The 21775-nt window shown below is 35.6% G+C and overlaps 1 protein-coding gene across 2 annotated transcripts; it reads left to right on the plus strand.

The window, feature by feature from the left end:
* The first annotated feature begins 3372 nt into the window (after positions 1-3372).
* LOC110794306 (uncharacterized) lies at positions 3373-20895 on the plus strand. 2 transcript variants are annotated; one of them, XM_021999254.2, is made up of 13 exons: positions 3373-3667; positions 4023-4145; positions 4770-5025; positions 5140-5214; positions 5305-5363; positions 5472-5607; positions 9825-9921; positions 10033-10099; positions 11354-11452; positions 14378-14467; positions 17534-17688; positions 18608-18709; positions 20470-20895. In XM_021999254.2, exons 3-13 carry the CDS (start codon positions 4773-4775, stop codon positions 20582-20584), a joined length of 1248 nt encoding a protein of 415 aa, XP_021854946.1. In that variant the 5' UTR covers positions 3373-3667; positions 4023-4145; positions 4770-4772; the 3' UTR covers positions 20585-20895. The 2 variants fall into 2 exon arrangements, with proteins under 2 accessions (XP_021854946.1, XP_021854947.1); XM_021999255.2 differs by lacking the exon at positions 4023-4145 and having other exon boundaries at positions 3406-3667.
* Positions 20896-21775: the final 880 nt, after the last annotated feature.

A 21775-nucleotide genomic window follows, 5' to 3' on the forward strand; every position in this document is an offset into this window, starting at 1 on the left:
TCGTTTGGTTGAAGGGATTGACAAATTTCAAAACAATCCCCTTGATTGGCATATTAAGTGGCATTTTTGTAAATATAATGAAAAAATATACAATCTAAAGATTGCGATGTACAATATATTTGATATTTTAAGAAAAATAAAGATAAAAGAAAATAATTCTAATATAAAATGAGATTGTATATGTAAATATGTAGATTGTATATTTTGATAATTTATTTACGAAAATACCACTTGATATGATTACCTTGCCAATCAAGGGGATTGACCGGGCAGAGCTCGAAGGGATTTGGGAGGAAAATGAAGGAAAGGAAATGACTTTGTTATGTTCTTAGGGTCGTTTGGTTGGGGTAATAATCAAAGAGAATGGGACTCGAAAGATATTATTCCCTTTGTTGTTGTTTGTTATGCATATTTCTCCATTCCCTTTACCTTTTTATTATTGAGTTTATCCAAAAACTTTCTACGATCATTCCCAAGTCCCAACCCCCCACACTTTCCCATTCCATTCCCTCCTTCGCTTCCCCCACCCCATCTCTCCCTCCTCTAACCCACTTCAACCCACAAACCAGACCAAGACCGTCCACCTCCGCCTCCAAATCGTCCACCGCCTCCGCCGCCGCCGCCTCTAGACCGTCTACCTTCCGCCGCCGATTCGACTTCATCATTCGGAAACTCCACCACCTCCGTCGCCGCTCGAGCTTCACCATCGCCGCTCAAGCTTCACCATTAATGGCGACTTCGAGCTTCATCCACGCAACCTCTTAATCATGGCTTTAAATAGTCAAATTCGACCAAATTTGGTATTTTCATGGTCGAATTAGGCCATTAAAACCTCAAATTTGACCATGAAAATATGAGAAAATGAAGGGGAAGGCGGCGGCTAGGTCTACGGGAGAGATGCGGCGGCGGCGGCCAGGTCTACCGAGAAGAAGAGGCGGCGGCGAGGGAGAATAGGCGGCGGTGTGTGGGGTTTTCCTCCGATGCCGGTACCGCCTTCTTCTCCGGCTTCCTTTTTCCTTCCTCTGGTTTTTTCTACTGTGCTTTCTTCCCATTCTCTTTGTTCCACCAAACAATATTCTAAATCAAAGGGATGAATTAATTCCCATTCTCTTTGTTTCCCTTTGTTGATTCCATTCCCCTTACCCTCTGCGAACCAAACGCCCTCTTAAAGTCTTGTTTGGTTCATTATTAGTAAAGGAAAGGAAGAGAAAGGAAAGGAAGGGAAGGGAAAAGAAAGGAAGGAAAAGAAGGAAAGAGAAAGATATTTATTTTTCTGCGTTTGGTTTAAAGGAAGGAATTGAAGTGAAAAGAAAGTGAATATAAATGATAGCTTTTTATTTTCTCTTCCTCCCAAATTCCTCCAATTTTGAGAGGAAAGGAAACTGAAATTTTACTAAGGCCCTGTTCTTCTGAACTTTATTTGGCTGAACTGAACTGAACTGAACTGAACTTAATGGAGCTGAGCTGAACTGAACTGAACTGAACTTAATGGAGCTGAGCTGAACTGAACTGAACTGAACTGAACTTAATGGAGCTGAACTGAACTGAACTGAAATGAACAGAACTAAACTGAATGGAGCTGAACTAAATTGAATTGAACTGAACTGAATGGAACTGAATGAATAGTAAACAACACATAATGAATAATGAATAATGAATAATGAATAATGAATAATGAATAATGAATAATGAATAATGGATAATAAATAATAAATAATAAATAATAAATAATAAATAACAAATAATAAATAATAAATAATTAAATAATTAAATAATTAAATAATTAATAATTAAAAATAAATCATAAACATAATGTTAATATTTATAACAATACTCATAATAATAAATAATAACTACAATAATCATAATTATTTATTAATAACAATAATTACATATAATATTAATATAATAATAGTAATATTTAAGTAATAATAACAATTAATATATATTTAAGTAATAAATTTCAATTTTAATTGCAATATTAAGAATAAAAATAATTACAAAGAAAGATGAATCCATTCTTTTGAACTGAACTGAATTGTACTGAATGAAGCTGAACTGAACTAAACTTAATGGAGCTGAACTGAACTGAACTGCAAAAAAGTCCAAAAGAACCGGGCCTAAGCATGTTTCCTCTCATTTTCTTTCCTTTCCCATCAAATCCTAAGTAATTTATCTAACCAAACATCGGAACATAATAAAATAATTTCCTTTCCTTTCTTTTCCTCCCAAATCCCTTCAACCAAACAAAGCCTAATAGGAATTGAGAGGTAAGATCTTGTAAAAATTTCAGTTTCTTTTCCTCCTAAAATTGGAGGAATTTGAAAGGAAATAGAAAACTAAAAGTTATCATTTATATTTATTTTATTTCCTTCATTTCCTTCCCTTAAACCAAACGCAGGAAAATAAAATCTATTTTTCTTCTCTTCTTTTCCTTTCTTTTCCATTTCTTTCCTTTCTTTTCGGCATCATGACTAGTTTTTGTTTTTTGTTTCAAATACCTACCGAGAAACAAAGGAAGTATGAGATAAATAATTTATATAAAATAGAAGAAAATTCAACATGTATCCTTTAACTTTATTATTCACTAGACCGTTGCTTCCTTAATTATATCCGATGACATTTGCGTTCATTTAAAATCGAATATTATATGCAATTGCATATGTAACATGGAGTTCTGCCATAACAAATAACTAATTCAACCTACAAACATCTCATGCAACTGATATAAAGTGATGAGAAAAATATTGGCTAAGCTAGTAAATTAAGCTAAATGAATAAGATATTGAAATTAATATAATTCTTGGCTACTTTGAGTGTACAACTGGTGTCGACGATGTCCATAATGTCATCACAAGAGTCTCTAAAACTCTTGCCAGCCGAAAAAGTTCAGGAAGTAAAAATAACAGTCTGTTATGTTTTTACAGAAAAAACTTCAATGAAATGGTACGGAGTATATGTTTTGATGAAATGGTACGGAGTATATGTTTTAATTGAAGTGTTACTCTGTTTTTAATGAAATGATATTATTTTTAACGAAATGGTACATGTTTTTATCGAAAATGGTACTCTCTTTAACGAAATGGTACTCTTTTTTAATGAAATGGTACTCTATTATTCAAAAAAAATGATACTGTTTGACGATGTGATGTGTTTGCTCACACGTCACAACATGTCGCCTCACCGAGCTCGTAAAAGTAGTGTCAAAAATTTTCAGTAACACAACTTATTGTCAAATACGCATGGCCAAGTCACTACGGCTAATAATAAAAGTTAGAGTTTGGACCCTATTGTCATTGCATTAATTACCTAGACAAAAGATGAAAGAAAATACAAAAATGAAATGAAGAAACGAAAGCAAAAGAGTGAAGGCAAGAAAAACTAGCCATCCCTTTATAACTCGTTACTCAACTGTCAAGACCGACCCCAACCTCAACCTACCCAGTTGTAGAGGACACGAGGACGGTGAACTGTATTCCCAGACAAAATAATGCATCCATCATACACATCATCCATTTTAATTTTTTAGAGAGAGAAACTGATTTTTTGACAGAGAATGCAAAACTGAGAGGTGAAGAACTGCAAACGCCGCGTACTCTACTTTGTAGATTTTATCCAACTACTGCAATTCTTTGTTTATCTCTAACCTTGATCTTCACTCAATTTGGTACGAGCTCAATTTCTAACTCAAATCTCGCTTTTTATTGCCGATTTTTCTTTTGATTAGGTTGCTGTTGAGATTTTGTAGCTCTAATTTTGAATTTTTGGTCAATTATTTGGTATTGACTTTATTGTTCTTGGTAATTGTGTTTCTTAGCTTTGTTAATTGATGTTCTGTTGATTAGTGTTTTGTTTGTTTGTGTTTTGGACTAGATTTGTCGATTAAATGTTTTTTTTAGAATTGATAGAGTTTGTTGAATTGTGTTTCTATTTTGCTTGTAATATTGTGCAAGTTTTGGTTCAATTGTATGAATTTAGCATGTTAATCTTATTTTACTATGTGATTTTGCTCAAATTATTAGGTAAAAACTTCGAAACGTGTGGTTTGCTAGATGAGATAAACTTATATGGAGAAGACGTGACCGTGCCGTAATACTGGAGCTCAGAACTGAACAGGCATCCACAGAGCTAATTATGATTAATTAGTAGGTCTTTTTTGGCCCTTTTTTTCCTTCCTTTTGCTGTTATAATTTCCTAATTGCTCTCTTGGACAACCAATTTCGACGAAACCGACCTATTGATAGGACCACAATTTCTGATTGATTGGTGTATAGTTTAAAGTACCTTTTTATGTTTGATTTTAGTTCTCGGTGTTCCACCGTTTGAAGTATGTAATAGGGTTTGTAAAGCCATTTTAAAGGTTCATGAAGGAAATTAATCTTTTAACATTGGAGGAAGATGATTTTGTAGAAAAGAAGTGACGTTTAAGCTTACGTGTGGGAAAAGAAGCATATGTTTACTTCCCTTGGCAGAAATAAAGACATTTTCTGTCACAGTTATGAGAAATTTGTGGTATGTTTTGTTTAATGACCTCGTGTCACATTGTTTTACTGCATTCGAAGATGTGAAACATGGTTTTGGTTGGCTTGTATATGTGGTTGGATTGTTCTACTTTCTACTTGTCATCTCTTTCTTTTTGTTTTCTGTGTGCGTGTGTCCAAGCTAATGTTAGTGCAAACACACAGCTAAGTTGTATTAGTCTATTAGAAAATTTTGTGTGTAGAATGATTGCTGTTGTTAACTTGAGTTAGATGTTGTTTATTGTTTAGGATATGGGGTGTTTTGCATCAACTCCAAAGGAGGCTGGTGGAAATAGAAGGCGGCCGAGCAATATTGGGGATGTCTCAGTCTTCGTTCCCGGGCTACGAATTCCTAAACCTGTAGATTTCTCTCAGTGCCTTGGCGATCATGTATCAAAAACTGTTGTAGATCGTTTGTCTGCTCTCAGAACACAAATTGTTGTAATGGTTGGCCATGAAGCCCTTACGGTCACGAGATCAAGAAGAAAATCTGCTACCCAACATGGTTAGTTGATCTCAAGAACAAAGAATCAATATTCAGTAACGATATGGTAGATGTTAGTTGCTTAATTGCTTGCAAGTTAAGGTAATCTCAAAACAAAATATTTACTTTATGCAGGAGGTTCAACGTTAGCCGATCTTCAGCAAGCCCTTGAAGATTACTTGCCAGTTCTGCTGGGATTAGTTAAAGATGGTATACTTCATGTCCTTTTGTTTGAATATTTCTGCTGATTGCTGACCTCAAGTAGATTCATGTTCTGTAAATTTACTGTACTTTTTTCAGGAAGCCCTTTACAACACAAGATACAATTTTCCTGGGTTAATCAGGAGGATGGTGCAGAGGTTGGGTCTCATAATTCATTTATGTTGCTGCTTGATGATTTGCTGGTTGGCTTATGGTATGCTTATATTAGGAAGTTTAACAATTGATTCCTGTCTTACATCTTTCAGGAAACTGCCATGTCCAATGCTTGGTATGAGATATTGTCTGTCCTGCATTTGATGGCAATGCTATCATTATCACAAGCCAACCTGTTACTGCTCCCCAGAATATCTGCTGATGGTTATCAGCCAAAGGTTTCAGACGGTAGGCCTAGATTCCATATTATTTCAATTATTTGTGTACTTCTATGTTTCAAGATACCGGGATGGGGATGCTCTATTTATCAATGTCTTTGACCTACCCTTGAGAATTTAAGTTGTTGCTGCTTTGATTCTAAGTGTTGATTTTGGAAACTGAGGTGATAAGATTCTGATAGACTGGCCGAAAATGTTCAGGTCATTATTTGGTTTAGGTACTGTAATGCTGATATATATGTGTGTAATATGTATATATTACCCAAAGGTAAAAAAATCCGTTTTGATGGGGATATGGTTGGTCAATTAGGCAATCCCAAACCAAAAAAAGAACACGACGGAGTCATCGACTATAAGACACATTACAGGGGCAGATCAGAAGCCTTGGATTCTTATAGTAGTCCTACCTTGGGTATTTGTCTATAGCTTTCTAGGTCAATTGCCGTTAAAGATATAAACTGAGTGCCATTTGACGAGTAACTGAGAAAAAGGGAGAAGTTTGTAACCCAAGCTTACTTTTTCTATGAATAAAGGCTGCTCAAGTAAGAAGTTCATGAGGTGCCACCTCCTTTAGAATAAACAGTTCCTAGCAGGTTGCATAACACATAAAAGCAGCGAGCAAGAACAAAACTATGGAAATCAAATCACAAGTTTATAGCGGTAGGGGTGAGGATGTTTCATAGGATTTATATCCTCCAAAGGGTCAAGAATGAAGTTACTAGAGAAAAGGTGGACTTGACCTCCCTTGATGGTAAGATGTGTGAAACAAGACCTAGATGGTTTCTTTGTAAGAAGAGGTATCCCGATACTACAGCTTGAGATATGAAGATCGTTTTGAGAAATTATGACAGAAGAAAAAGAAAAACCAATAAATCTTGTGCAGGGGTTTTGGGCCACCCGTAATGAGCATGTCCCTAAATAGGAAACTCCTGATATTCGGTGATACATTTAGATTTCAACCCCTTGCTTGTCTCATTTTTTTCCCATCCTTAATTCTTTTACTATTTACTAGTGTGACTGTGCACATCCTTCTATCTGTTCTATTTGGCCAACTATGCCTAGTTTGTGGTCTTTACAGTATAATTTCGACCATCAGTTGTTGACCGACTTACTGTATGCTACTTCTCCGTTTCCAATAAGTTTCTGAAATGGGATTACTGGCGCCTGGGAACATTTACTTGCATCTGTGATCTTAAACTGCTGACACCGTCGGTGATTTTAAGTGCTGACACCGTCAGTGATTTTAAGTGCTGACACTATCAGTGATTTTAAAGTGCGCACACCGCCAGTGATTTTAAAGTGCTGACACCGTAATAATTGGCAACTGTTCATGAACAAATAGCTGCGGCTATGAACTAGGGATGTCAATGGGGCGGGGCGGATGCGGATGTATGCCCCTCCATCCCCATCCCCACCTAAAATTTTCATCCCCATCCCCCCCCCCATCACCCATGGCGGGTACAAAATTCATCCCCATCCCCACCCCAACGGGTATAAACTAAAATTCATCCCCGCCCCACCACCCAACTGGGTATCCATCCCCATCTTATCCCCGCGACCCCGCCCCATACCCGCGCCAATATCCGCCTAATTTTTCTTATTTAGCAAACATTTTTCATATGTACGAAGTAATGAAAGTTAACTTTACAAAAAAAAAACCTTACGACTAAAGAGACATATATAATCGAAAAAATACCCGTAATAACAAAAAACTTAAAATTCTCACCTAAATATGCACATTAATACAAACTCACCCCATCACCCATGGCGGGTATGAAGCGGGGCGAGTGGGGATGGGGCGGGGCGGGCGGGGATGGGGCGGGTTCAACACAAAATCCACACCCGCCCTATCACCCATGGCGGGTGCGATTTCTATACCCATCCCCGCCCCATCACCCGCCAAACCTACCTCCATCCCCGCCTACTTGGGGCGGATGCGGGGCGGGTCTCCCACGAAACCCGCCCCACTGACATCCCTACTATGAACCAAAGATTTTATTTTTTACTTCCGGCTAGGTTTCAGATTATCTTTCGTGAACCAAAGGTTTGTTTTTGTTGAAGTGTTTATGATTTTTGAACTAGTCATTTCGTTTTACTTAAAGTAAATTTTTTAGAATATATTCTTTGTACCAGAGGTTGATTTTATTTTTTTCAAGCGGAAGGTTCATATTTATGAACCAAAGTTTCATCTATTTTGAAACATAAGTTCAACGTTTTGGAACCACATGCTCAACGTTTTTTTAATTGAAGTTTACAGAGTAATATTTTAAGTTCAAATATTTTTTTACAGAAGGTTCATTGTTTTTCAACCATAGGTTAATCTTTTCTTAATTCAGGTTTATTTTTTAAGTGAAGAATAATTTTGTAAGTTCATTTTTTGAACGGCAGTCGGCAGGTTAATTTTTCAATTTATGAAGGTTCCAATACACACACATACGAACACCAAAAAGCTAGTCGTCAAACAAGCCCTGAATTTTTCTACTGCACAAGTTATTGGACACATTAGCTTGTCTTGGAATTTCTTTGCTACGAATCCAATTTATTTCTCAGCCAAAACCTCACAAGTAAACATCATTGATAAGAAACTACGACACAAATAAGGGAAAGCAAGTTATATGTGGCTGTTATTGTTGAATATTAGGGTGATTACCAATTTTAGCCTACCCACTTTCAGGAGGTGGGAGTGCTCCCTAGAATTGTTTCTCTCTCTACTTTTTTTTTTGAATTAATCTAACAATAAGCTTCTTTCCCCTTGTATTACATCAGACTTCCCGAGTTATTTATCACACCATTCTTAACTATGGAGTATTAAGTGATTTTCCATCCACACCTTCTAACTGAATTTCCTACAAACTCTAAGGGATGTTTTCATTGTTATCCTTTCTGTTCCTATGATCATAATTGAACAGCAGCGGAAGCTTAGAGGACGATTCACTGCATATGCATTGGTATGTGCACGAATTCATAAAAATTCTGAAGTGCAAAATCTTACGACTTAACTCACGATATGCACAATCATATTTCTTGCATCTCAAATACTCATCCACGCTTTTCTCTGCCATCTTGGACACATATATCTTTTACTTAAGAATTTTGAAATGTGATTTTCTTTACCCTTAACCAACTTTTTTTCTCTTGGCCCTTACAGGCCTACAGTGCATTCAAGTCAGATAAACAAAAATTGTAAAGCTTAGAATGTATACACGCCCTTTTTCATTGTTTTGGATGTGAAACACTGCTTTCTAGTGCGGAAAGGACTTCCATAGATAAATGAATTAATGAATCGAAGGGGAAAGTGTGTAAACAATTGACATAACTGCTTATTTGGCGAGTTTGGAAGGTATACCATAAGAATGGCAGCCTCTGTCTAAGAGTTTCTGATTGGAGTGTCCGAAGCAGGAAATACCTTTTCTATTGGGGGTAGTCGTGGAAGCCTTTAGAAAACCGCTCTTAACTTCATGAAGTGCTTGAAGCCCTGTTCATTCAATTATATTGTAGACAAAATGAGGATATGAATGTCTAGGCAAGTGTGCAAGAATAGAAGTCAAAGAAGTAATTTTGTCAAATTTGAGTGTCTCTCTCAGTAGTGACTATTATGTGAGTTTGCTTCCCCGAGCTTCAACTGCGTAAAAGAGGTTTATGTTTTTTAAAATTCACTTCAACGTTTTCTGCTTGCTGTTATTAGGACTAAACAGTCCATCTCGTATCTCTGAAGATTTTAATTTTAAAATTTAGATGGTGGTTAATTTGCGTTAAAAATAACCAGTACGTCTTCTGTATCTTACAATATCGTTTCAAACTTGTTGGTTAGTTTGTGTTGCATAAGCCTTCATAGAGGCATAACTTGACAATTTCTTTTTATATTGGATGATTGGTGAGACCTGCTCCCTCCTTCCCATATCTGTCATATCTAGAAAATGAATTTTTTAAAACAAAAATCATCTGTTTTCTTTTGTAGCATATAAATGCTTTTGTTTACGCTTTAATTTATTATTTTGGGAAACTTGGTTACTATTTCACGATCTAAAAAAAAAAGTTGACTATGAAATTAGGACGGAGAGTTATTACTCTAGCTCCTCTATATTCAGTTAATTTGCTGTGAGCAGCAATATAAATTCCCTGTCTTCATAATTTGTTTTCCATTAAGTGGACATTATTGAATATATTAGAGACCTCAAAAGGCTCCTTTCTTCATTTTGAATTAATATTATTGTTCAATTCATATAGAAAGTAGGCGTGCTTCTGTTGATGTCTTCTTGAAGGCAGCAGGATACCTTGATTGTGCAGTCCGCCATGTTTTTCCACAGTTTTCTGCCGAAATGAGGTTTGGAATCACATACTTCTGAATTGTGGTCTTTATTTTCTTATTATTATGAGGGGTTATTCTTTGTCACAATACTCAGAGTCTCAGACTATCTATGATTCCTGATTGTAGGAGAAACTTGCCAGTAGACCTGGCTGAAGGAGTTATACGGGCTCTTTCCCTGCAAGCATTGGGCCAGGTAGTTGCAGCTTCTAACTTGTTTTCCTCGTGCACTAAAGAAATTACATCTTCATCCCAAAAAGTTCATCGCCTTCCCATTTTTGTACTCCAAAATGTTGCTGTTCAATTCACACACAAACCACCTACTTTTCCGTTGAAATGATGGTACATTAATACTTGCGAAGGCTTATACTTCCCCGAGAAGGCTTTTCTTTAAATGCACGCTAGTTACAAGTGAGACGGTCACTTCAGTAGCGTATCTAAGATTTAGAAATACGGTATGCACCATTATAATAAGTAGCACCAAAAAAGTTAAAAAAATGTATATGTTTAAAAATTGCAAAGAGTTGATTAAAAAACATACAGAGTGCCATATTAGAATATTAATGCAAAATCCAACATATTTAGAAAACGTATTGTATTGATTTGAATTATGCAAAAGACAAGTAACGAAAAAGTCTAAAAAAAATGTCAGTGGGAGGACTGGAACCCGTTCAAGGGATAATAGGAGTTAAACTGGCATCAACTTTTCTGGCTGCTGTGGTGTACTGTGCAATTTTCCATCTGTTGCAATCTCCTCAGATTTTGCAATTGCGACATGGCCATTTGATAGGATCTTATGTTTTAAATGTACCTTTTCCAATCATTGTAGACTTCAAAGCGTCGGACGGGTTTTATTTTGCTGTTTTACTGTGGTGTAGGACTTTTTGGTCTATTTTTGTTCCTTTTTCTGTATTATATTTTGGATACTTATTGTAGGATGCCCTATTGATTTACACGTAAGAGGTGCTTTCTGACCCAAATGGTATCCCTATCGAATTGAGAGGTAATTAACGGGGGGGGGGGGGGGGGGGGGGGATTTATATGGATTGAATCCCTTGTTGTAGTGTCCTCCTAATATTAAACCAAGGTGTTTCTGTTAAAAATATTCACTTCACAAAGAAATCCTGGCACAGTAGGATGAGCAATAGGACTCTACAGTTGTATCCTACTAGCTGTTAGCTGTTGTGGAACTAATGTTCTACACTCTTCCCAACTCAAACATCTACACTTAATATTTTTCCGTCTTTCTTTGTCCTTTCTTGTTTGTTGACTTATGCTAGAAAATTTGAGTCTTGCAATGACTTATGCTAGAAATTTGAGTCTTGCAATGACTTATGCTAGAAATTTGAGTCTTGCAATGACTTATGCTAGAAATTTGAGTCTTGCAAAACATAGAGGAACAAGTGTATGTACTTCTCTGATCTGAATTTCTGTAAATTGATGGATACAGGGTGTAGATATCCAACTGGGGATGGCGATTGATAGTGCTAAAGCTACGCTTGCTGTTAAGCGAAGGCTTGCATGTGAAATGGTGAAATACTGGCAACAGGTATGTGAATGACATATTTATTTAATAATACCTATTTAAAAGAACCTCCCTAAGACTTTTATGGTCAAACGTTGTTAACTTTGACTATTAGTTTCTATCATTCTAGAGTAAGAAGTAAAAACTTAACTTATTCCCTCCATTTCTTTAAGTTCTTCCTACTTTATGTTTTCATCTGTTCCATGGAGTTTTTCGTAAAGGATACCTTTCTACTCTCCCTTGCCCCACTTGTTGGACCCACTAATCCACATTTTTTTCTAAACCACAGTCTTCCTCCCATCCGAAGAATAACAAAGGATCCACTTCCACTTTCACAGTACTACAATTTTCATTTTCTCTCTACTAAATGTATTTGTTTAGGTATCTATTTTAAACTTGAAACAAAGAACTTCTTGTGTCAGGAATATAATAATAGGGATAATCTCAAATTCCCAACTTTTAGTGATCTTATCGCAAGATTCCAAACTTTAGATCAATACTGAATAATTCTATGTTGGTTGTTTTTTTTCTCAAATTAGTCTCAAGTGACTGAAAACGTGATTGTTAGGTTAAGAAAAACCATTACACAGGTTGGGGAAGAGAGAGAGAGAGGGCTGTTTTTAAAAAAATCTGAACATAAATAATTTACCCATCGCTTGAGACTAATTTGAGAAGGCAAACCATCCACATGAATTTATTTAGAATTAATGTGATGTTGGAATATTAAGTATATTAGTAAAGATTACGATTATTCATGTGAAGTCGTTAAAAGTTAAATTTTCCAAGAATCTTTGCCTTTTGATAGTTATTATAATAAAAGGAATAATTTTTAATTCCAAATTTACGACGATTCACATGAAACTTTTTTTTATTTATATCTAAAACAGAAAACTTTCCAAGGTACATTTTACCTTTACGTAATTTACCTTTCACATGTCTCTAGAGAAATATTTAAGAATATGAAATGCCATAAACTTGGGTGGTTGTGGAAATTTTGCAAATGTACATGGTGTCTCAGGAAAATGCCCTTTCTAAAATACAACTAAAGAAACTATTGCATTAGGGTAACTCCAATGGTCAGGCATTTACCACTTGTAGCTTGACTGGCCATATTGACATTTCCAAGTACACCATTTTTGAGCTACAATATTTTCCAATGGTGCTTCAACATATGTAGCTTGAACGACCATACATAACATCAATGCTCCGTCTTACTCCATTAATTAAGCTTAGTCCAAAAGATCAGCTTTTCGTCTTCCATTTCTCCAAAAAACCGTCTTTAGAAATTTTCATTTTATAATATATTTTATCAATCTCCCAAAACATGAATTCCATTTGCCTTGAAAAAAATTGGCTTAAGATTCTGCCTTCATTGTGTTCTGCAAATCCTTTGAAATATCAAGGGAATTGTTTTTGGACGATACTCTCCTAGATATATAAGGGAGATGGAGGTTGGGCAAGTAATATCATTTGCAGAGGCACATAGATAGGGGAAGAAGTTGGGTGTTGTTTAAAGGAGTAAAGAATTGTTGGAATTTTGAGAAATTTTGTACCATTAGTTTTGAGTGTTTGTACGTTGCTTATTCTAACATTTCACAAAATTGACCTGAACACTAACTCAGCCACTAACCTACTTGTACCTTGCCAAACCGCTCCTAGTTTTTCCAACTAGCTTTTTGATCTAGTCAAAACACAACCCGCTACTTAAAGCGCTTCCACCAACAAGACCTTGTTAAAGGAAAAGAGGAACGGAAATACACCATTGGACTGCAGGTTCATTAACATGTTATCATACTTACTGCAAGTGGTAAGAGAAAAGTCTGTTGTTTTAATAATGAATTGTGAATTAGATGAAAGAGACATATTATCTAGAATATTTAGCAGTAATTAATAAAACTAGAGTAAAATATTGCTTGAGGATGAGCGTCCAATGGGCTGAATAGATCCAATTATTACCTTGTTCACGTGTGGGCTCATTTAGCTAAGGCGAGCATTTACCTTTCACCAGGATTAAATGCTTGTTCAAGCTCGGCTTGTATAAGAATTATTGGGACATGGCTCTAGTTTCGCTTGTTAATTAATGAGCTTTGTCATTATCTATACCTTTATTGATTTAATGAGCTTGATTTTTGCACTCAAATACTAACCAATATAAAAAAGATTATGTTCCTTGTGCCAATAGGAACCAAATTAGATTCAGTCCAGTTGAATTGAATGATTGTTTTCCCTAGATGAGCATGGGTGAGCTGAAAATTAAATAAATGGATAACTTCTCTTAACACGAGTAATTGATAATTTATTTGTTAATGTGCAAGTGCATTCATTAGATGAGCTGTATGACAAGGGTTGTCAATAGATGAGCTGTGTGAGACAGTTGTCAGTAGATGAGATGTGTGAGACAGTTGTCAGAGCTTGGTTCATTCACTAGAATATTTTTTATGCTATCTTTTAACAACCTTCGAACTAAGCTAGAGGGCTCTATGATTTATATAGGGTTGTATCTTCTATTCCAGTCATGATAATCATTATAAGCGTATAAGATTATGCACAACTTACCTCCGCCAGTTTATGATAATCTTTTAACATCCTTCTAACTAAGCTAGAGGGCTCTATGATTTAGGGTTGTATCTTCTATTCTAGTCATGATAATCATTAGAAGCGTATAAGATTATGCACAACTTACCTCTGCCAGTTGTTATTTGTTATGATTTTCATTTTGCTGCCTAAAAGGGGATTCTCATTCCTCATAAACCATGATTAACTGTTTTCATGGATGCAAAAATCCATGAGGCCTTATGGTGCACCATACTATTTCATGTCCAACGGTCCAACCTGTTAATTTAAATAAAATTTCAACTCATTTTTATGAATTAGATTTGCAATGTTCACTTCAACAAAGTTTCATTTAAAGTTCAAATCTTGCTTGTGCTGATGCCAAGTATTTTGCAGGCACAAGATAACATAATGAATTTACCATTATCTAATGGATGGGGTGAAAAGCATCAGTTGTTTGTTAAGTGGAAGTATGTTGAAGCCAAGGTATTGAATCATGGTTCTTTTTCTATATAGATTGTTCTTGTGGTTCATCATGCTATTGTGGTGGTTTCTTATGATTTCATGCAATTTCTGTAAGGCGAATTCCCTTTTGTGGAAAGGATTGCCATGTGTACCCACCAATACTATGCATATTGTCTGGATTGATTTAACTTAAACGAATTTGATTGGCAAACCTTCATCTTTAGGGTGATATTTTGAACTGGACTCTTGCTCGGTAACAGACTTCTCAGTCCTGGTGTTAAAGTACCCCCTACATCTCTATCTATCTTGCATTTACTTTATTTTAAAAGTTTATTAGGCCTTTAGAAGCTGCTGCTTGAGTACTTTTATGCTTATTGACCTTTGGAAAGTGTGTAGTTCAGGTTTTTAGTTATATGAGATTTTTGTTTTTTAGTTGTATGATAACTGTGCAAAGGTAGTGTTGCTTAGTTTCGTTGTTGGTGTTTCAGGAATCAAAAGCCTTTACAATGGTTTAAGGTTTTGTAGCAGTTGAATCAGCTAGGATTTGATCTTTTTCCAATGTTCCACATACGTTTCTTTAGGTTGTGGCTGTATGTATTCAAACTTAAGGTTTTTGTGTGTCATGAAATTCCTGGCCAACTCATTCTCTCGCTTATGCCCCTAGGCAAACTAAAATAGCACATTTTGTCCACAACTTGCAATCTTGCTGCAAGGAGGCAAGAACGTGTCCACCATCTAAAAGGCGGATCATGATACTTGGCACAAACTTTACATAATTCACGTTTCATTTGTGGTAAAAAAATAATGGTTATTCATGTGTAGTTATGTATAAATAGTGGTAATTAGCTTGTGACTTCCTTCTAAAATTACATATACATTCCTGACCATTACCGCCTGCCAAACAGGCAATCAGTATTATAATGTGTTAAGATATTCATTAACCCACCTTGTGAAAATATTTTGTGGAAGTGTAATCGGTTTCCTTTCATTTGGGTCGGCACAAACTTAAGATCATTTAGGATTTTGCTTCCTACTAACTTTGAGGTTGCCACTTTTAACTTCGGCACCGGTAGTGTAATCCTCCATGGGTTTTTCCTTGCCTTGTAAACGATTTATTAGTGTCATAGATGTTATAGAAGCCTGGATGACTCTTAGATGGGATTTAACAATAGGCCTTTGTCTATATATTCAATAAGCTTAACCTTTTGATCCTTATAATTGTAATCATTGTATATGTGCGTGTAAAAATTCTTCATATCTGTTTCTCGTTTTCTTTTTTGGGTTAAGAATGCCACTAGCATCTTTTGAACACTGTAATTTTCTAATAGTAGATGGAGTGCAGCCTTAAAGTATTGTAATTTGTAAACGTGCTCTAGAAGGACACTGAAGAAATTTCATAATGGTCATCTTATCGACCATCAGAGCCGAACAGATGTATTTTCAATGGAGTTGCTTCTTAACGAGATAGTTTTTGGATAAAAACTTCATTAGCGTCTATGTGGGCTAAGGCAGCTGGGGCTTTAGAATTACATCCAATCGGGGAGATGCAAATGAAGTGGGCTAACTTGTAAATATATATAAGGAAACCTTGTCCTCTTGCTGTATTCCTCTTTATATTTGATGTTTTTCTTAAAAAATTAATGTGTTAATCATATTTGTTAGAAATTAAAAAACATGAGAAGTTCTAGCAAGGTAGTGGAGGGGACATAAACAAAAGCATCAAATACTAAGTTGGAACAGTAAGTGTTTAATATATCATGGCAGTAGTTTCCCGTTTGACCAGGAAATATATGATGATTTGAGTTCTTATCTTCCATTTCCTTTTCTTAGCTTCTGAAAACTTTCCTGGTTAATTTAAGACTTTGCGCTCTTACTTTACTGGCGTCGTAGTTCTTTGAAAGTTATGTCGAGATTAACCTTGTGAATCGGATTAGTAGTTCTTGTTGGATAGAATTGTGAAGCGTTTTCTAAGTTCGATTCTAGTATGATAGCTATATATCTCCCGATGATTAGTGATTAGGTGATTGGTTCTGTTGTGAAGGTTGGAACTTGGAAGTATTTAATTGGCAATGGTAGTTGAATAGGATTAGCTGTCTCTAATAATGGGAATTTGCACCCACTTTCCACTGTTCTTTTTCCCCCAGGTTCTATTATCTGTTCTCTCTCCACTTTCTATGATTCTTCTCCTTCATCCATTTTTCTGGTGTTTTAAAGTTCATCTAAATTATTACTTTTAGTTATCTTCTATTCCACCCCTCATTGTTTTCATAGTTGGGCTAGGGCCTTAGGCACGACTGCACGATTATGAAGGGAGGAATATAGGTGAGTTATTCAGGTATAGAATGTCGTAATAGGATGTAGGTGTTTTATTAAACAAAGGAAGCAGTTTTTTTTCTTGTGTGTGTGTGGGGTGGGGGGGGGGGGGGGGGGGGGGGGTGATGCTAGAACAACGAGCTGAAGAGTGCCACTAAATAAACAAGTGCAGACCCTGAGATTCTGTTTCGAACAAACCCACTCAGAGGGGAAAATAATGTCACTTTGGATTTGGGATGGGAAAGAAGAGTGGAGATGTATTGGTGGAGATGTCGGCAAGTAAAGGATTTCAAATTTACCTTTAGGTTAAAATAGTGCTACACAGACTTCACTAAAGCATCGCCAAAGCGCTACTGCTGTCTAGACCAGTATATTTTGCGGTCATTGATGATGTGTCTCTCTACTATTTTTTAAATCAACATTCAGTTTTTATGATATTTAATTCAATTTATTGTATGTTTAAAATGTAAATCTATAGGGTCATGGAAAATAACTGCTGTAGGAGTATAAATGTGTGAGAAGTTGAATATATAAGTAGGCATTATATTAGATGTTATTCTGAATTGAAGAGTAAAATACCCTGTTAAATGTCTGTTGTATTATTTACAGAACAACCCTGGCGTTTATTAGCACTTGCAAGAAACAATGATTTTTTTTTTTTGTAGTAGTGCTTCTTGAATGCGTGACATCTTATGAGTTAATATATATGCTACTACTTCGGGTCATGCTAGCAAGATATGATTTTCTTCGTGGTATTCGTTCAACATCTTGTAGGCTGCTGCTTATTATTATCATGGCCTCATTTTGGATGAGGGGAACACAGAGAAATCGCATGGGATGGCTATTGCTGCTTTGCAAGCAGCTGATGAATATCTTAAGGAGAGTAAAAAAGCATGTGAAGCATTTAACATGGCTCCTCCTCAATCAAGGTAATGCATCTTTCAACTTCGCATTTTTTCCTTCTCTCCAGCAGCACTCATTGTCCTTTTCTTTGGCGATTTTTATATGAATCCAAAGGCTTGGTGTTAGTGATGAATAAAAGATTATACACAATATATATAGAACCTTAGAGACCATTACATATGAACCAGAAAGTTAGCAATTTGAAGTACCTTGAAAGTTGAAACTAGTAGGCCAGAATGAGTGTTCTCTAGGCGTAAGTTATTGCTGTTTGCTAAACAAAATGTTGCAGCCTCCCGTTTGCTAAACAAAATGTTACTTGTATGAATTTGACTACTAGTTTTTCTATTGAATTAATTTTAGTAGTGTAATTCTCTGGAAGCAGTGGGAAAACTAATTTATTGCCATTTTTTTCCCCTTTCCCATCCCCTGTTATTTAACTATAACATAGGATGGGAAGGGGGACGTTATAACTGCTAGTAAATGATACTTCTCTGATCCCAAATAATTTCTAAATATACGAATTGCACACAAACTAAGAAAAAGGCATAAAGTTGCGCAAAAGTGGTACCAGAAAGCATTTCTTATGCAAAGGTACTGATTTTAGTTTACTAAAAGTAAGTACACATTTTGCCCTTCATATTTACTAAAACTAGATATGTACCAACTAATTGGAAACTTCCAGAAATTGAAAATATATCAATTACTTTGTATATAAGAATGGAGGAAGGGATGCATGATCTGAAGTCTTTGAGCTCTTGTTGTATATCAATAATATTGTACTCTCTGGGGGGGGGGGGGGGGGGGGGGGGGGGGGGGGGGGAGTTTGTCAAATATTTCTTGTTATGAAAGGGAGTTTCAATGTGGTTATCTACCTTCTTTATTCTGCATTTTATTGAGCAGTTGTTTAGTTTATCAAGCAACTCTTAACCTGGATTTTGAATGCAGAAATACATTATCATGGGGGACCATGAAGTATCTGTCTGAAAAAATTCCGAAAGACACCGCTAGCAAAGTGCGGATCAACCGGGACTTGTATACACATGAAAAGTAAGTCTTTAAAACACACAGCTGTTTCTAACATCTTGACCTCAAATTTGCATTTATAGCCGTGCAGTGCAAACTCATCGTCTTTGTTTTTTTTGTTTGTCCTTACCAATATATTTTATTAACCCATTCATTCTGTTTAAGTGTGTTTTCAATTGCAATACTCCTCTGAAGGGGAGAGAGACATAAGCCATGGGGTAAAATATATATGTAGACATTTTTCTTTATAGGCCCTGTGTTGTGAAGAGAAGTATAATGGGTATTTAGTTGACCGAGTTCCTTTTAGAGGTTTAACAGAGTCAAATGATTATACTTTTGGTAGTTAATCAATCAGAGGAGTGTAATTTGGTAATTTGCAAAATGCTCAGCAAAGCAGTGGTTTGGATGATAGGATTGAGATTTTTATTGCAAAAGAGAAATCATGCCCATTGTTTGTGAAAAAGTATATCCATAGAAACAAGATATCACCATGAGCAAAAACCATTTCCATCCGAAAAACGGAGGACTAAAACAATGGAACCACATTTCTGAAGACACGACAGATAACAGTAATAAAGGATAAAAGAAGGTCCTAACAGCATTTCATGCCATTGTCTGTCAGTTAGGAAATATTTGAGTTTAAAAGTTGGAAGAACAGTTTACTCATTCCTTATCACGAGTAGATAATGTACGTAGTACATGTTAAATCATCTAAAAGACTAAATGTAATACGTAGCTACTATTTTTACTGTAAATCTAATTCTTCCTTGTTAAGACTGTTGGTAGGCCCTTGAAAGTTCACTTTTCAATAAGTCAACAGTCAAATTAATAAGCGCACTGTGTACCAATGGCTCTTCTTGTCAATTAGCAGTCAGCTATTCACACCAAACATCATTGTGCAAACCACTACTGCAATGTGTATCAGCTTCTCCCTCCATTCTAAAATTAAGTGTCTATTAGCGCTATGCACACAAACTAAATAGTTTTAATTATTGCAAATCTTTTTAAAATTTACCAAAATATTGCATTGCTATTCCAAATTGGCGTAAAATAATTCATTGTTAGTTTTAGTTACGTGATATAGAGTTAAAAGATAAAAGGCTTGATAATATGAAATGGAGGCAGGAATATCTAATGACATAAAAATGTAGCTAATTCCCTTATCGGCCTTGATGTATCTCCCACTTATGTCTTTTGGATTAAAAATTGTGTTCGAGAAAATACATTTAAAATTGCACTCGTTAAAGTACTGTGGTATGGTCATCTGATTTAATACTATATACGAAGTAATTTCAAAACTACTATTTTAATCCTAGGCAAAGCATTATCTTTTAGGGTTTAAACATCTCAGGAGTATAACAGAAGTATCAATTCTAATTACTGCTACCTCCGTAGTATGTGGTTATTTTTACTTTTTAACTGTTATCACCTTCACACAAATAAGCCACCCAGTTACCCAATGAGCCCAAGTTTCATTTGTTCTTTTGGCTGTGGGGTGTAATGGACTAAATCAAAATGGCTCTTAAAACCTATTCGCTTCCTTTCCATGAAGTAGAAGATGGTCGTCCCGTTGTCGTCCCTTTATCGCTTTTGGGTTAATTGCAGGGATAATGTTGCGTACACCCGACCCCCCTTACCCCGCTTCTTGCGGGAGCCTCTTTGAGGCAATGGGGTAATGATAATGATGATGACCTTCACAAACCAAAAATACTCTGTAACTAAAACTTGAGTACAAAATTACATGGAAATGGGAGTTAAAGTTGTGGTCACTTTTTTGTGTGCAGAATCATTGAGACTGCACCAACACTGCCTGATTTTGCTTTGGCACTGAAGCCTGATGAATATCAACTACCTGCTGTGCATTCTTGTTGGAGTGGAGAGAGTATAAATGCGGTGTAACAAGGTGCGAAGCAGCTTTACAGTCAACAGCATATACTTGATCAGCAAACTATCTCCCATCTCAGAATCTACCTCTCCAGTAATTTTATCTGTCAAGTTGAGAAGTCAAACCTTCCTAGATTGTAACATTATTTGTTGTGTGTAATCTAAATACATAATTTCTTTACGTTTAATCCCTTAAGTTGACAGCAGTTCCTCATTTTGTGCACCAACCTGCCAACAAAATCGTGTATAATTGTATAAAATCAACAGTTGGAGGACGTCTTTCCTATTCAATATTGGAAAATAATGTGCATTTTTTCTGTTTCAAAGTTGTGGTATTGCAATAAATGTCATTCACTTGCATCCATAAGCTTGACTTCTTTTCCCTCAGTTACTGTTAATTATCATTTTGACATATCATTTTACAAAATTATAGAAAAATCATTGTAATCTATCACTAATCGAATCATATCAAATGGACTTTGATCTCTCTAAATAGGAGTTAAGCTAATAAATGGGGTCTAACCTTTTATACTTTTCACCGTTTAGGACCCTTATCTTTTTTTTTCACCGTTTGGGACCTCATTTTCCTTTTCCGGCCAAATTTAACTAGAGTACATTAAAAGGTTAGGTCCTTGGGTTAAAAGGTTAAAGTACATCAAAAGTTTGAGGACTAATCTTTTCGTTTTTTCACCTTTCAGGACCTGGACTTTCTTTTTTCACCTTTTGAGACCTCATTTAAGTTTTCATGTAATTCCAATTCAATTAAAGTTTCTAATCATTAACATATAATAAGCTCAAATTGAAATAATATGTAACTTAATTCATAAACTTAGCCCATATATAAATTGATTTGGGTATCAAATAATCTAATGAATAAAGAAGCAAATAATTATTTACAAGCTGATCATATTTTATAAATTCGGTATGGTGTTCAATGACAATAGAAGAATTAAGCAATTTATATAGTAGAGTACGATATTCATACAATTATACTCAAAGGTTTACGGGGATGGTGGAACTAAAAATACACTACGAAATTTTCCGCCCGGAACCCAAGTTGTTAGGAAGATCCGCCATTGATGGTATATCCTCATAATTGTTTGTGGTTTGTTTGAAGAATATTAATAATGTCCACACAAAAACGTAAAAATAATAAAAATAGGTTAATTTTAAACGAATTCTGATTTTGATCACAAGTTAATATAT

The sequence above is a fragment of the Spinacia oleracea genome, chromosome 1 (assembly GCF_020520425.1).
Source record: "Spinacia oleracea cultivar Varoflay chromosome 1, BTI_SOV_V1, whole genome shotgun sequence".
Taxonomy (NCBI): domain Eukaryota; kingdom Viridiplantae; phylum Streptophyta; class Magnoliopsida; order Caryophyllales; family Amaranthaceae; genus Spinacia; species Spinacia oleracea.